Here is a 12,731-nt window from a genome sequence, read left to right on the forward strand (position 1 = left end):
ACATTCGCTTATGCACATTTGCATGGTTACATATTATACAGATTGATTGTTACAGTTGGTTACAAATTCTGTCTAGGTATATAGTCTCCTGTACATGGTGAATACAGTAATAATGCAAACCTAGAGTGGCAGGCTCTTTAGATGAAGAGCTTGGTTGTTAAGGCCTTGCAGGTTGATTATAGTTTTAGTTTTAGACACAGGCCTGGTACTTAGAGTATTTGTTTTTTGGGAGGTGCTTGTACAGTGTAACACAGTATTCCAACCACACATAGTATTAGTACCGTGCAGGTTAGTCTGCTGTGCTAGACTGTCACGGGTGGTAACCAAACCCAATCCCAGACGAGCCCCCAAATTTGTTAAGGATTTCAATCAGGCAACAAACACCTTGGTCTCGGCCTATTATGCAGCGCACAACCAAAATGCTTATCTTTTTATATTGATTTAATGTTGTGATGGTACACCACTCATATCACACACCCTTTTCAAATACCCCGTGTCACAGTGGACCATGAACCAGGCTGGTTGGTAAAATACAATATTTATTCATTTATCTTAAAATTCAAAGAAATCATAGACTTTTTAATATGGGGCAGCAATCACCAATGGGTGATAATTACAATGAGAATGTTAAAAAATGCACTGGATTTAACCCTCTAGTGAAACAGATACACAGCACAGCAGAATAGGAGCACTTTTTGGATTTAGGAAAGATAGCGTCCCAGTTAGAATTTCCCCCTGCAATGTTCTCTCAAACCACAAATAATTGAATTCTGACGCAATAGAAAGACACTGCAGGTAATCAGGAATAACACGCAATGATCGGAATCCAAATCTGACCTTCCCTCCCCAAATAAGAGAGAAAAACGGATTTCAAACCCCTTGCAATGTTATAAAATGACACTCAGAAATGGACAAATACATTATGAATGTGTGTTAAAACCTTGAAGCAAATATAATTCTTCACTAAAGCAACAATGAAAAGACACTAACACTCACAAAGAATGGATAAACAAAAGCATACAGTTCGAAAATGAGTGGAAAGTTTAAAACAAATTGCAGCAACATGATTGTAGTGTTTTTTTGGTTGTGGTGTAGACATAGATCACAGGTACAATATGAAAGTGAAATTACGTCTCTAGCTGGTAAATTGAATGAGTTATGCAAGATATAAAAAGGTGCATTTTGATTAAAATGAAGTGGTGAAAAAGGAAAGGAAATCAGTTGGGACAAGAACAGTTTTACTCCACACTACAGTATTGAGGCTAGGCCACCATAGAGGGACACAGTAAGCTCCAGGGTTGATTCACGAGTTCAACTCTATCTCCCCAGCGTCCAACCCTGGTGGAACCAGTCCGATCACTCAAAATAGAACAAATGGCTTAGGATTACATAAGACAAAATCACTAAAGAGATGGTGCTAGCACTAGAAATCAAGAGCAGGGTTGCAAGTATGATTCTGAAAGTTTTAAAAGTTATCAGGGTAAAGATAGGATGCCTTAGAGAGTGGGGTAAGGACAAAGGGGTTAGTGAAATACTCACAGTCCACTTTTTAGTTTTGAATTTTGGACAGTCAACGGTTCTGGTCACTACATGGCAGGACACCTGGCAAACAGCTGGGCAGTTCTGGTCACCGGATGGCACTGGACTGGCAATTCTGGTCACTGGATACTAAAGATCAGCTGGATCGCAGGTTTGCAGGATGCTTCCCAAAAACACCACAGGTTTCCGCTTCGTTATTTGGTGCTTTTAGTGTTTTTTTTTAATTTAGGCCTTGCTAGAGCAGGGTCAGCAATGCTTGGGTTTTGTAGTGGGCCCTGGAGTAGGGTCAGCAATGCTTTGGCCTTGTGGTTGGAGTCTGGATGGATGGAACAGGAACAGGATGCTGGCGCAGGAAAATCAGGAAGAGTGTGTGTCTAGAGTCTTGTTAGGGACTCTTATTTATAACGCAAAGTGACATCATCATAGTAGATGGCTGTGGCAGGCTGAACTAAACATGCCTCTAACAACGGGATTGGACAAGGGTGATAGTCTCTGCCTTGCTCTCAGCTGGTTGGATTTCAGGAAAATGCTATCAGATTCATGGTGTGAGTTTTACAATGTCCAAAAACCTCCCAGAGTTACCTTAACTAAAATCCGATTTTGCCACAAACATACATTTATACAATTGCAATCTCTTAACACACTATATACACAGATTACATATTTTATGCAGGACATTGCAGCCCAATCCTCCAGTCCGTGAGAACTTGTTTCACCCTTTTAGCAGTTTTTTGTGCTTTTCAATGGGATTTATAGTACTCAAAATTCTATATATTTATACATAGGTGTCAATTATCATAAAGGATGTATGTACAAAAATGTGCATTTGCAATATGGATACTTTTCTTGGAATCCACCATATTTTGCCATTTCTGTCCCCAAGGTGTCAATTAACTCTACCAAGTCTTAAAAGAAAGCCCAAAAATGCACTTTTACACTGCGAAAATTCTACATTTTTACAAAGTCTTGCTGCAGAGATAAAAGTCTTTAAAGTTTATTTATGAAATAGTCTTTGGAAACAAATGGCAGTCCTTTGTCACTGGGTGATTTTTTTTTCCTTCCTTCAACTGCTGCCAACTGTCATTTCCTTCAAAGCAAGGTGGGGGGTTTCTCAGCTTGATTGCAGGTTTTATTGCCCCTTCACACTTTAAAATTCCTTGCCCTTGGAGTCCCATTGTCCGTGGGCTGGTTTAGACAAGTTTCTTTCCAACCTAGCAATTATCATTCAGGTGTTAGTATCTGCTGAGAGTTTACGGTGTGGCTCCTTTCCTTAGGGGGTTGTTTTGGGCTCTGCCACCTGGAATAACTGGTTTTTGGGAGCTTGCAAATTCAGCACATGTGTTTTAAAAACTTAAATTTCGTATTTTGGGTCCTGGATTAAAACACACCTGTGAAATAAAGTAGCCTATGTGTGTTTTACCACCAACAACACAAGCCTTCACATTGCTAAATAAGGAAAGCTTTCATTCAACAATTTCCTTTTAAACAGGCCATTTGTTTTCTTTATTTTGCAAAAGCCCATTTTTAATGTGTGGTGAAAGCTAGCATTTCTTTCTTTAAATGCGGTTTGGCAGCTCCATCAGATTCCCACACTTCCTTTGCAGCCAAAGTCATTTTCTTGAAAGCAGGAGTTTTATCTGAAGCACAGATATATTGAAACTGACCTGGCTCAGAGAGTTACACTCTCTTTGAATTTGCTGAGCTTTGGATACATTTGGGAAGAAATAAAAACTTGTTCCCGTGCGAGTAAAAAGTGAAGTTCCTTGTTGATTTCTTTCAGAGTTGATTTTGACAGGGCCTGTCATTCAGGAATTTTGCCTGTTTTTTTCTGAGGCACAATGAAATATACACGGCATGGCAGGGCCTTTTTAATCACAGTGGTTTAAGAGAGAACAGACGGAATTAGCAACAAAGAAGCATTTTGCAAGGGTGAAAAAGTTTCATTTTGAAGGGGAATTTTGGTTTTTCAGCAAAGCAGTGCTGCCTTTTCACTTGATTCCATTTAAATGTTTCAGAACATACTGGCAAGCTCCTTCAGTGTGTCCCCTTGTTCCATCCCGCCTGAAGTGGACTTGGCAGGACTGGCCAGCCATCTTTTTGTGTTTCTGCAAAAACGCAGTTTTGAGGTCCTGGTGCGCACAGGAGCCAGCGCAGCCATATTGTTGTTTCTTGCGCAAATGCAGTTTGGTGATGTGCTGAAATCCTGTTGAGTGGGTCAATATATCCCACAGCATACAAAAAAGTGCAGATGATGTGCCTTTTTTGTCTGCACTTGTTTGCAAAATGTGCAGGTCACCATTTTCTCAAAGATGACCTGAGCATTTCAATGGGGTGGTCATAAGTACATACAAATATGTGCTATCCAGAACCTTTGCAAGCATTAGTGTTGGGAGCATGATCTCAACATTAATGTATGACACACTCCCAGCATCCACTGGTGTGCTGGTGTGCTCATTCAAATGCCCTTTTTGAATATCGTACAACATTCATGTGCGCACATCATGAGATGCGCAAATGCATGTAATAACTTGCTTAAATACATGTTTGATGAGTATGCCCTCTAGTTTCTAATCAAAATACTTTGGACCTGATTCATGGAATTATCTGTGTGGAAAATAGGGAGTTTTCGCGCCAAACTGCCTGCAAAATCCCATTTGTTGATTCATGGAATCGACTGCGTGGCCCTTTTTGGTACTTTGAAGGGACTTGGCACAGGGTTGGCACGTCTCTGTGAGCGGCCTAGTGCCTTGCGTGAGACACCATGCAGAGCGTAAGCGTGGCTTCCGCAGAGAAGGGGCGGAACTTGGAAAATAAGGAAGAACAAGGGAAAATGTGGGAGTTACGAGGGACGGCCCGGAGGCAGTCCATTGCACTCCCACTATTGCTCAGAATGATACTTATTCATGGATCCGACCATGCAACCTCTAGAAAATGGCCAGGCAAAGCCCTCATACTATCCGCCACCCGAAGGCAGGCGTAAAGTCACTTGATCATAGGATTCACTGTGCAGAGGTAAGATTGGATGTCGGATTTCGGGGTGAATGTACGCAGCTGGGGTTCCTGTCTAACTTAGGGATGCACGTATGCAGTGTAGCAGGGTGCAGGAATGGTTTATGGTGGTTCGCACACAGATTTCCTGAGTTTTACCTGAGTTATGAAGTATCACAGGCATGTTTTCCGGGTGCCGGTAACAATTACGGGGGACCCTGTGCAGGGTCCCCGAGATGTAGGCCTGCTTGTGGCGGACCCCATGCACTGTTTGAAGGGTGCATCTATTCACGCCCGGGGGAGCACGCTAAGGTGGCTGTTTTCACTTTGCGTGTGGGCGTGTTGGGGTACTTCTGGACGCTACTTGCGTACGTGATAACTTTGGGCAAACAATTCCATGAATGCGCGTAACGCACATTTTTTATTCTGCACGCAAATTCGCAGAGTGTACTTCTTAGCACGTGACCCTTGTGGGATAGATGCACACTTTTCCATGAATCAGGCCCTAAAAATGTATTGAAGCATGTTCATTCATAGTGTAACTGGTACTGCGTCAATAGTAATGTATGACAGCGTCTCCTAACATGTCGAACCGTATGTAAAGTACATAGTAAACACGCCATTGGCAAAGCCAACAGTTTTGCTTTTGTGTAGGCATGGCAACCACATTTTGCATGCACTGCCATAATGGTAATATCTGCCTATAAAATGACACCACCTGGCAAATGGTGATAGTGCCGTAGCATATTATGGCAGTGCCTGGCTAACGCCTAATACCTATACAAAAGTGGAAAAGTTTGCCGTTGCCAATTCTTATTTTTAACAGGAATTCAGAGAAAGGAACAGATGCAATTTACATCAAACAGCTGAAGTCACACTTTGTTAAGACAGTTGTATTACATAAGGAGATGGGTTATAGCTGAAATTAAGACATTACCTTTTGTTAAGACCACTATGAAAGAGCAGAACTAGACTCATAAATACTCCAGGGGAATGTGTTTCAGGTGTAGAGGGGCAGGTCGTGGGCAGAAATGATCGTAGCGACGCGCATTGCCACGGGCAGGCAATAGGTGGTTAAATAACCTAACAATATCCATTGGGTATGCGTCGCTAGTCACGTCTGATTGTTCTCCTTTCTTTGCTTCCTGTGACTATAGTTGTGGCTTATAGGCAACACTTTCTGTGTCACCTAATAGAAAACTAAATGTAAATGAAGTAAATGGGATCCTGCTTCTCTCTCCATGTATAATGCCAGGAAATGGAGCTCTGAAAACACGTCGACACGGTAAGTAGTGTAACTTCAAAATGTGACACAGCAAAGGGGGCAGGCAAGTCACAATGAACGGCTTGTCAGCATCCACCTAATACTGCGCCCCTCACTTGGAACCAGCGGCATCAATGCGTGCAAGTCCACAGAGAAGGTGAGGAAAGACAGCATCTAAATGATTTGTAAGAACATTCCTCAACTAAATTATTTTTTTAAAAGCCCTCTTGGTGCCCGCGTGAAGGTGTGACGCTGCTCAGCAGTTTGTGAGGCTTTGCATGCGCGGGATCCGGCTGTCATCTGTATTCCTTCAGCGGCCTCCACGCGCACTGACAGTGAGAGCAAAACAACGTGGGCAGGGGGGATTAAAGTTGGCCAATCGGAGCCGAGTGGCCCGTGGCCAATCAGGAGCGGCCTGGGTGCGAGCGCTTTCCAGCTGGAGTTTTCTGCAGGGAAGCATCCTGGTGCGTTCCTGCGAGCTGCCACGCCGAAGGACTCCCTCCCTCCGCTGCACTCACTATCCCTGGGAAGAGCGCGCCGTGGAGGAGCCGAGCCACCATGAACCGAACGCAGCCCTGTGGCGCCCGCAACAATAACTGCCCCCTGACTGTCATAAGAAACGAGAGCCAGGACTATCTGCTGGAGGCTGCCGTGGACCACTCTCTCCATCCATATGGATACCACTCCCCGTGAGTACGCTCCCTTTTACATGTGTTGGTGATGCCCTGGAGTGAAATGCATACGTCTGGTGTGCTCATGCTATATCACACTGTGTCACACTCGTATAAATGAACATGGAAACTACCGTTGCCAACAAAAACGGGCACTAATACACATCCCTGTAATGCTGACATTCTGGTGGATGGATTCTGCAGTTTTGGGATGTTTCTCATCACTGTGGTGGTGTTTACCAGCGTACACCGTTGAACGCTGATTGACGGACCGTCACCGCGCATGTTGAGGTATAAAAATCAACGGTATAAAATACTTCAGAAAACCGGGTTGTAGCGAAGGTGAGAGCTGAACCAAAACAGGCTCTGGCGTCCACACGCTTTTGGGAGATGTGCACTGCATTGTAAGTGCAAATCTACCTAATCGGTTATTGATGGCTCCTCCCTGGTGGCTCCTCCCACCTGCACTGGTCTGAAGCCAAAAATAAAAGGGTGTTGACAGTGTGCCACCTCTCCACACTCCGCCCCACCCCCCAAAATAGCAACCAGCGATGACACATATATGTAAAGTTGATGAGCAAAAAAGATTTGTAAATGGACTACAAAACCTATAGAACTATGATTGGGAATCAACTCCTCAAACATGAAAAGAAAAGAAGTATTGAATGCAACTCAAACATTGTACGTGTTACCCGAGTTGTGATGACTGGATCAATGTACCAACAATGTCAACAAGTGCCTGAATTCTCACGGTGCCATTTTGACAGTATGAGTTATGGTTTCCGGTGCGTCATTCACATAAGCGGGCAGTATTATACGACGAAGGGTCAGTCCCAAAGCCAAGACTAAATAGCAATAGGGCAATTCCAGAAGCGCTGTCCCAACATGCAAGTGTGTGTGTTTTGGTCAAAGTGGCCAGGTTTTTTTTAACCAATCTGGGCCCGTTTTTTTGTCCAAGACACTCTGCTAAATTAATTCACTGTGAGGCTTGTACTTTCCATAAGTGATACTGAACACATCTTTTTTATAATGCTATTTTTACACCACGTTTTGTCAAAACTATTTCCCCTTGGGTATTACTCAAACAGTCGGTTACGAAAGCAACACATCACCATTTGCAAATGGACTGGGGAACACTTTTCCATTGTTATCCGAGGGCCAGTTGTAGCACCCAGCATGACCCTGCTAAGAGGCCTCGAATAGTTGGGCTGCTAATAGTCCCCAGACCCCTGTAAGATTACTTTCACGTGACTTGTACGGCGGGCAGGAAGTGGGTGCCGCGAGCACAGCCCCGCACTTTCCACTGGGAAGCAGCTGCTCTGCGTCACACGTTCTCCAGAGCGAATGCGGCTGCATGGATGGGTTGTCACAATGCATTTACGGTTCTTGATAAGTGATTCCCATATACGTGCTCACGTGTGTGCAAAGCTACATATTCCAGTCTGTGGCTTTTTCACTGCTAATAGTTTTATTATCATGACTATTGTTAGTTCATCTTTACTAACATGCTTAATACTAGAGACGAGCCGCTAAGAGCTTTCCCTGGATTGGAACCTTTGCCACTCTTGCTTCCAAGACAAATGCGTTGCCTCTGCGCTATCCTCCCTCCGGATTATTACTGTTGATGATGATAATGATGATGACTACACACTGAATTGTCGCTAGGCGCCAGAATGGTGGGTATTATTATCATCAAACGTCAACATACTCCTTTTATCAGCCTCACAAGGATGAAAGGCAGAGTCTCCCTGGCATAGTAACATCCTATATTCTCGTCTGGCAGCCGTTCCTCCCACTGAATTGTGTAACCGATCACCTTGTTTACTCTACGATTTATGAATAGTCATCTATCGACAGCAATTATCGGTGAATGATTAAACTGCACCTGTTCCTTCCCAGTATGATTTCATTATGCTGATGCATGCAAACATTCTGTCGCTTCTAGCGCGGGCTAATTGCAGCGCCACTTCCTGCCAACGCTAGGCCGGTGTATACACTGATAATTGCGGCGTGATACACCGCTATGCAACTTCAAAGCTTCCCCTGATGTTATATGATGTGCTTTAGCACCGAAATGCCACTAGACGCCAACAGCTGTCATAGGATGGGCTCTAACCCTAGACGCGAACAGCTGTCATAGGAATGGCTATAGCCCTAGACACGAACAGCGGAATCGGTGGCTCGTCGCGCGCACTGAGCATGGCGCATTACAGCGCACACTTCCCTCGAGTGTGTTTGTATACACTCTCCCCGCCGTGTCATGCATTTCCCCCGCGTAAAATGCAAAGCCTCTCTTGATGGCGTGCTCGACAGGCCATCCTCTCGGAGAGCAGAGGCAGTGTTTTCAGGCCTCCACGGGGCTCCAGGCAGATGCACCATATAAGGCTGGAATAAGGTCGCGCATCAGATGCTTCTGAATTCCAGGAGCATTCAAGTCATCTTCGGAGCTTATGAACGCTTTGCAATTGAGCGCACGACTTAACGAACTGTTCCTGTGTGTGTGAGAGAGAGTGCGCCGCAGCTGAGGAATGATGCAGGATGGTCATACGGCTTAAGCAGGCCGGGTGAGTGCCGGCACGCGCTCACATGCGCGAACCCTTCGGAAATTCACTCTGTGGTATATGCATTAATTTCCATCAGCCTCCCCCGTCTCGTAATTAGTGTCACGGAGATGCCAGATTAGCGCTTTAGAGTAAGCGCATTCAGGGGAAATGGTGTGTCGGGAGAGCAGCGACTGCCAGCCCATGCGAAAGTAAAGCAAGCATGTGAGGTCTCAGCCATGCCCTCTGCAGAATAACCTATCCCAAGTGACCAGTATTAGAATATTATAAATAGGCATAAGTGAAATTCCGCACCACGGAACTCGAATGTTGAACTGGAAGAACAATTCACCCTACAGATGTTCTGCCTACAATTCGTTATTTTTTTATATTTTATTTTTTAACCATCGGCCTCCCAGTTTAGGCAGACATCCACCCAACCCAAGAGGGAGAATGTTGCATAGGCATTGGGTGTGCAAATATTACAGCCAATTAGAAGACTGGAATTTTCCATATGTGCTCTGATTGGCTGAAAGTACCATTATTGTAGCCAAGCAGAGTGCACAAACCATTTCAGCCTTCTGAGTGGTCAGTATGTTTGTGACCCAGGTGCTGGCCACAGCAAAAACACCAGGTGGAATGCTGGGAATTCCACTCTGCCCATAGCGTGAAATCAGCAGAGGATTTGACTGAACCCGCTTCACTAGAGAAACATTTTCCCGCCTGCAGTCACTCCTTTGCTACTGGCTCCTTCCCACTAATCCTCAAGCACTTCATTGTGCACCCTCTCCTAAAAAAGCCTCTGCCGACCCCTCCTGCCCGGCTAACTACCGCCCTATCGCCATTACCTCCTTCATGGGCAAACTCTTGGAGAAGCTGGTCATCTCCCAGCTGATACACCTGTTGGTTGTCTCCACTTCCACCAGTCTGGCTTCAGAGCAGCCAGAGGCATGGAAACTGCCCTCCTGAAGACCCATGAAGACTTGCTGTCAAATCTCAATTCCAACTCTGCTACCGTTCCCATCCATCTTGACCTTTCCTCTGCCTTTGATATGGTGAATCATGTCACCCTCATAAATCGTCTCTGTGACACCCTTGGCATCTCTGACCTGACACTGGACTAGTTGACCTCCTTTGTGTCTGACCGACCATCCCAGGTTCAACTGGGCCCTTTTCTGTCCTCCATCTCACTCTCGACCTGCGGCATCCCTCAGGGATCTATACTCTCATCGTGGCTCTTCAACATCTACTTTGCCCCTTTAGCCCATATGATCTCTGCCTTCTCTCCTCACTTCCCCATTTGATCTCTGCCTTCTCTCCTCACTTCCAATGTTTTGCAGACGACACACAGCTCTCCTCCTAGCTTCCTTCCACTGTTTCGAATTCATCCTCACTCCTTTTTGATTGTTTCACTGCCATTCAGGCATGGTGTGCTGCTAATGATCTCTGCCTTAATGCCAGTAAGACTGAGGGCCTCATTACGAGTTGGGCGGTATTCCGGCAGTAAATCTGCTGGAATACTGCCCAACTGAATTACTATTAGCACCACTTGCTCCAGTGGAAATGCTGCCGGATTAAAAGTGGCGGTGTAAATCTCACTTTTTTTAGTCCAGAGGACTCAATGGGGATTTTTATGCCGGAAATGCTGTGGCAGTATTTCTGCCGAGGTGATTCCGATGATTTTGCTGATTTATTGGCAGTAGGTGGGAGGATTTACCTCCAGCATTTGGCTAGATGTACATCTCCCACTCCAGGGACAATCCCGTAGTATGGCAGAGTGGTAAAGCTGGTGGTAAATGTTTTACAGCCAATTTTACCACTTACCGCCTTACTTGTAATGAGGCTCTGAGATCCTTCCCAGTGGGACCCCAAGTAGAGAGTGGGGGGTATATCTGTCTCTTACGCAGGAGCCTCCCTATGGAATGGCCTCCCTGCCCCTCTCAGACTTGAGCCGGATCTCCTTAAGTTCTGGAAGCTTCTCAAGATCCTCCTTTTCTCTTCCTCCTTTCTTCTCCCCCTCCTTGCTAATGTCCCCCTTTGCCGCATTGACTGGCTGACTGTTTCCTTCGGATTCTTAGCCCATTGAGCCCTGTTTTCGTACTTAGCATGTAGACCCTCATTCCCCACTACTCTCTGTCTTCCCCTGGCACTTGTCTTCTTGGCCTTCCCTTATCACACGCCTAGCCCAGGGGCCACTTCCCTCCTTCCTCCTTCTTCCTTCCCCCCATCACTTGTGCGCTATCTGCTCTGACCTGCACTTCCTTTCCCTCTTTTGCATCAGCGCATTCCCCTCTGACCGTAACTTCCTTCCTCCTTCCCACTCCTCTGCATTTCTTTTTACTGCACTTGCATGATTCAAATGAGACAAGACCTATTAGGACCCCCCCCCCCTGTCTTGTTGCGCCTTGAAACACCTTTTGCTGTATAGGTGCATTATAAATACCAAATAAATAAATAAATACAAATATCTAAGTCACAGATAAACGCAATGCAGGTAATACCTGCCTAACCTCTGGTTTGGACCGGAGACTATGGGTTTTTGCACTCTTTTCCAGGTCCTCGGGAGGAGTGTGGAGTGTCCTGGTTTTTATCCGCAGGCCCAGGGTTGCTGTTGCTACGCCCATGCCTCCATCCGAGTGTCTACAAATGACCGTTGCTGGTAGCCAATTCGGTGGAGTCGTGACCGGTACCCAGTAATGGCGTGCATTTGGGCTCCGAGCTTCCCAATATTGGACCATTTCTTGCCTTGCAGGGTTCTAATGCTACGGCACGTCATCAGACTACAGCTTCCTCCAGGCAGGCTTTCAGATCAGGCCAACACGGCTTGAATGAGCTGGTTGAAGGCTTTTGCCAAGGTAAGTCAAAACTGTGCAGGCTCGGTTGTAACGAGGCCAACAAATTATTATTTTTCACAAAACACAAGTGTCAACTCATTTTGTTGGCGTTCACAAGTCGTCCGGAAACACTGACATCTTAGTTGTTCTTGTCCCAGAGATTGGCATATTTACATTTCCTAAAACATGATGGTTGTTTTTATGGGGGGTTTGATTAGAAATGGTGTTTTAGGCATGTGCTCGTCCTCTGTGAACAAGTGCTTATTGAAGGCAGTGCTAATGTTGCAAGTATGTGCAATTTATTGCGGAGGTGCCACCACAGTGCAGTAAGTGTCCATGGCCTTATGAAATTCAGTGTTCATCAGCATGCAGGCTATTAAAAAGTAAAATCTACTGGCAGAGAACCGAGCAGAAAAACTGTAAGCGATGCCACTGACAAAATGACTGCAACATTTTAGTTGGTTTATTTGATTTAATTAGCACATATATTCAACCTAATGTTTTAATTCTGTTAACATGTGGGCGGGTCAAATGGGTGGAGCCTTGAGCAACTGGGTAGAGTCTTGTGTGGCTATGGGCGGGGCATACATCTCAGGGTTTTTGATTTTCAAATGTAGGCAGGTGATGGAAATGGGTGTTTCATACAAGCACAGAACTCTGAGGCAATTTACCCTTACAAGGTACTGATGTGGGTACACTATTTTATATGTTGCTAATGTGATGGTGGTTAGTATCCTTTTTAAAGTGATCAGTAGGCATCTTGAGGCTGCATTTTTGGGGGGAAATCAGCCCTGCATGCAGCCTAAAAAGAGTAGCAACTTTCTCTAATGAGCTTCCCCTATTTGCAATGGGTCTTCCCTGACCTTGTGAATCGAGATGTTACTATACGATCAAC

At 45.2% G+C, this 12,731-nt stretch overlaps 1 protein-coding gene across 1 annotated transcript in view; it reads left to right on the forward strand.

Annotated features, from left to right (window-relative positions):
- Positions 1-6,232: 6,232 nt before the first annotated feature.
- The window catches only part of TRPC6 (transient receptor potential cation channel subfamily C member 6), a 1,461,060-nt gene continuing 1,454,561 nt past the window's right edge, over positions 6,233-12,731 (forward strand). The window contains exon 1 of the mRNA XM_069639093.1: positions 6,233-6,480. Within this exon, the coding sequence (XP_069495194.1) occupies positions 6,350-6,480 (131 nt within the window). The 5' untranslated portion in view covers positions 6,233-6,349. The remainder of the gene's footprint in view (positions 6,481-12,731) is intronic.

Source organism: Ambystoma mexicanum, chromosome 7q, assembly GCF_040938575.1.
Source record: "Ambystoma mexicanum isolate Mex_15411 chromosome 7q, UKY_AmexF1_1, whole genome shotgun sequence".
NCBI classification, from domain to species: Eukaryota; Metazoa; Chordata; class Amphibia; order Caudata; family Ambystomatidae; genus Ambystoma; species Ambystoma mexicanum.